The sequence below is a fragment of the Phytophthora parasitica genome (genome assembly GCF_000247585.1).
Source record: "Phytophthora parasitica INRA-310 unplaced genomic scaffold supercont2.145, whole genome shotgun sequence".
NCBI classification, from domain to species: Eukaryota; Oomycota; class Peronosporomycetes; order Peronosporales; family Peronosporaceae; genus Phytophthora; species Phytophthora nicotianae.
The window spans coordinates 42,297-44,315 of NW_008649131.1; the positions used below are offsets into that span (position 1 = coordinate 42,297).

The 2,019-nt window shown below is 51.1% G+C and overlaps 1 protein-coding gene across 1 annotated transcript; it reads right to left on the reverse strand.

Moving 5' to 3' along the window:
• Nucleotides 1–109: 109 nt before the first annotated feature.
• PPTG_19611 (hypothetical protein) lies at nucleotides 110–2,000 on the reverse strand (the record flags this gene model as incomplete). The annotated part of the gene is made up of 2 exons (XM_008918138.1): nucleotides 110–143; nucleotides 166–2,000. 2 exons carry the CDS (start codon nucleotides 1,998–2,000, stop codon nucleotides 110–112), a joined length of 1,869 nt encoding a protein of 622 aa, XP_008916386.1.
• Nucleotides 2,001–2,019: the final 19 nt, after the last annotated feature.

Genomic DNA, 2,019 nt, shown 5'->3' on the forward strand with positions numbered 1-2,019 from the left:
CGGTAGACGACGATGAAGACGAAGACAAGACCAAAGTTGCGCCAAATATCGTCATGCTTGGTGTTGAACACGGTCTCGACGTACTCCTTCACAGTGGTGTGGTCGATGCTCAGTGGGGTGTTCGATATCGGCTGACAACCCAGCTGAGAACCACCACCAACGTACTGCTGCGTCTCGTTGTTCCACATCGGGACGTCGTCGCAATCGGCAAACACCAGAGCAGCTAAATTGCCGATTGAGTATTTGTGAGGGGTAATGTCGTACAACCACTTGTAGCCGCTCGGAATCTCGTTCGCCGGTGGATTAAATCCCATGAACAAGATGTAGATGGAGTTGACGAGCATCCCGAGCACGTCAGCGACTTCGATGTTTGGCATGGCATAGGAGAAGAACTGCCCCATGTACGTCTGCATGAGCATGAAGAGTGACATATTGATCCAGAAGAGAACAGCCGTACCAAAGCCCGTAAAGCCCACCATCGGGAAGAACACAACGGTGAAGAGCAGACCGGCGACGAAACTGTACCGAATCTCGACAATTGTAGAGCCCACGAAGTACCAGAGCGCGTTGTAACTCTGAGAGGCGCGTTCACGATAGAATGATGCGCGATCTTCACTGGCAATGGGGAGCACGCTGCTGAATGACACAAGGCCGTTGAACAGAGACATTAAGAACAACATTCCCACACCGCTGTTAAGTCCTTGGTAGCTTGTGTACTCGGAATCGACAAAAACCAGTCCGGCCAAAAGACTCAAGAGTAAAGCGATGATGCACCGCGTGATATTGTACGAAGGAGTGCGCCAGTACATGCGCATGAAGCGCAGTACGAGAAAGCGAGCTTGGGTCCAGGATGATGAAGCGCGTTTGCGGTCGAAAGTCATCTCCTTGGTATGGGGTGACGGGAAAGTCACTCCTTCCTTGTTCATATTCAAATCCAAAACCCGCTTCTCTTCGCTCTCATTGAAATAGTGAACGAAGTCGATGTCGTTGCTGGAGGCCTTGCCAACACCAGCTCCGATACACTCAAGCATCCAAGTAGCGGGATTGTAGCCCTCCAGCAGTTCCGGGGGTCCAGGAATACCTCCAAAGTAGTCGATCAAATGCTGGCAATTCTCACCAAGATCACCGAAGAAAACCGTCTCGCCACCGCGTTTAAGCAGCAACAAACTGTCAAACAAGAGAAACACTTCGGTAGACGGCTGGTGGATCGTACACACGATAGTACGGCCGCTGTCAGCCACCTTACGAACGCCATCCATGATCATTTTGGCTGAGCGAGCATCCAAGCCACTCGTCGGCTCGTCCAGGAAAATCACACTCGGTTGTGCAGCCAGCTCAACTCCGATCGTCAAGCGCTTCATTTGCTCCACAGAGCTGCCTCGAATTATTTGGTCGGCGATGTTGTGCATATCCAAGAGGTCCAGACACTCGTTCACCGAGTCGTATTTCTTGCTGTCAGGAACGCTGCTGTCTTGACGAAGGAATGAGCTGAATGTGAGAGCTTCTCGGAACGTAGCGGCTTCGGAATGAATGTCCATTTGCTCGCAGTAACCCGTTGATCGTCGAATAGCCAGGTCTGTAGCTTCGTAGCCGTTAAGCAGGATCTTGCCGTTGATGGTCCCTTCCGTCTTCCGACCGGCAATCACGTCCATCAGTGTCGTTTTTCCAGCACCAGAAGAGCCCATAAGTGCAGTGATGGTGCCTGGCAAAGCAAACCCACTGATGCCTTTCAGCAAGTCTAGCGACTCATTGGGGTTGGACGGCGATTTCACTGAATACCGTAAATCCTGGAAAGCAAGCGTTACCGGGACGAAATTCTTCTCCTTTTCGCTGACATCAAGCACAGTTGACCTGTTCGGAAAGATCATCTGGTTTACTTCAGTCTTAGGCGTTTCTAACGTCACGTAGTTGTCCGCGTCCTCGATAGTCTTCTTCGTCAACGTAACGTTTTCGGGGCCTTCGTATCGCTTGTACTCAAGCACAAGTACACTAAGCATCATAAATACAACGTATGCACCC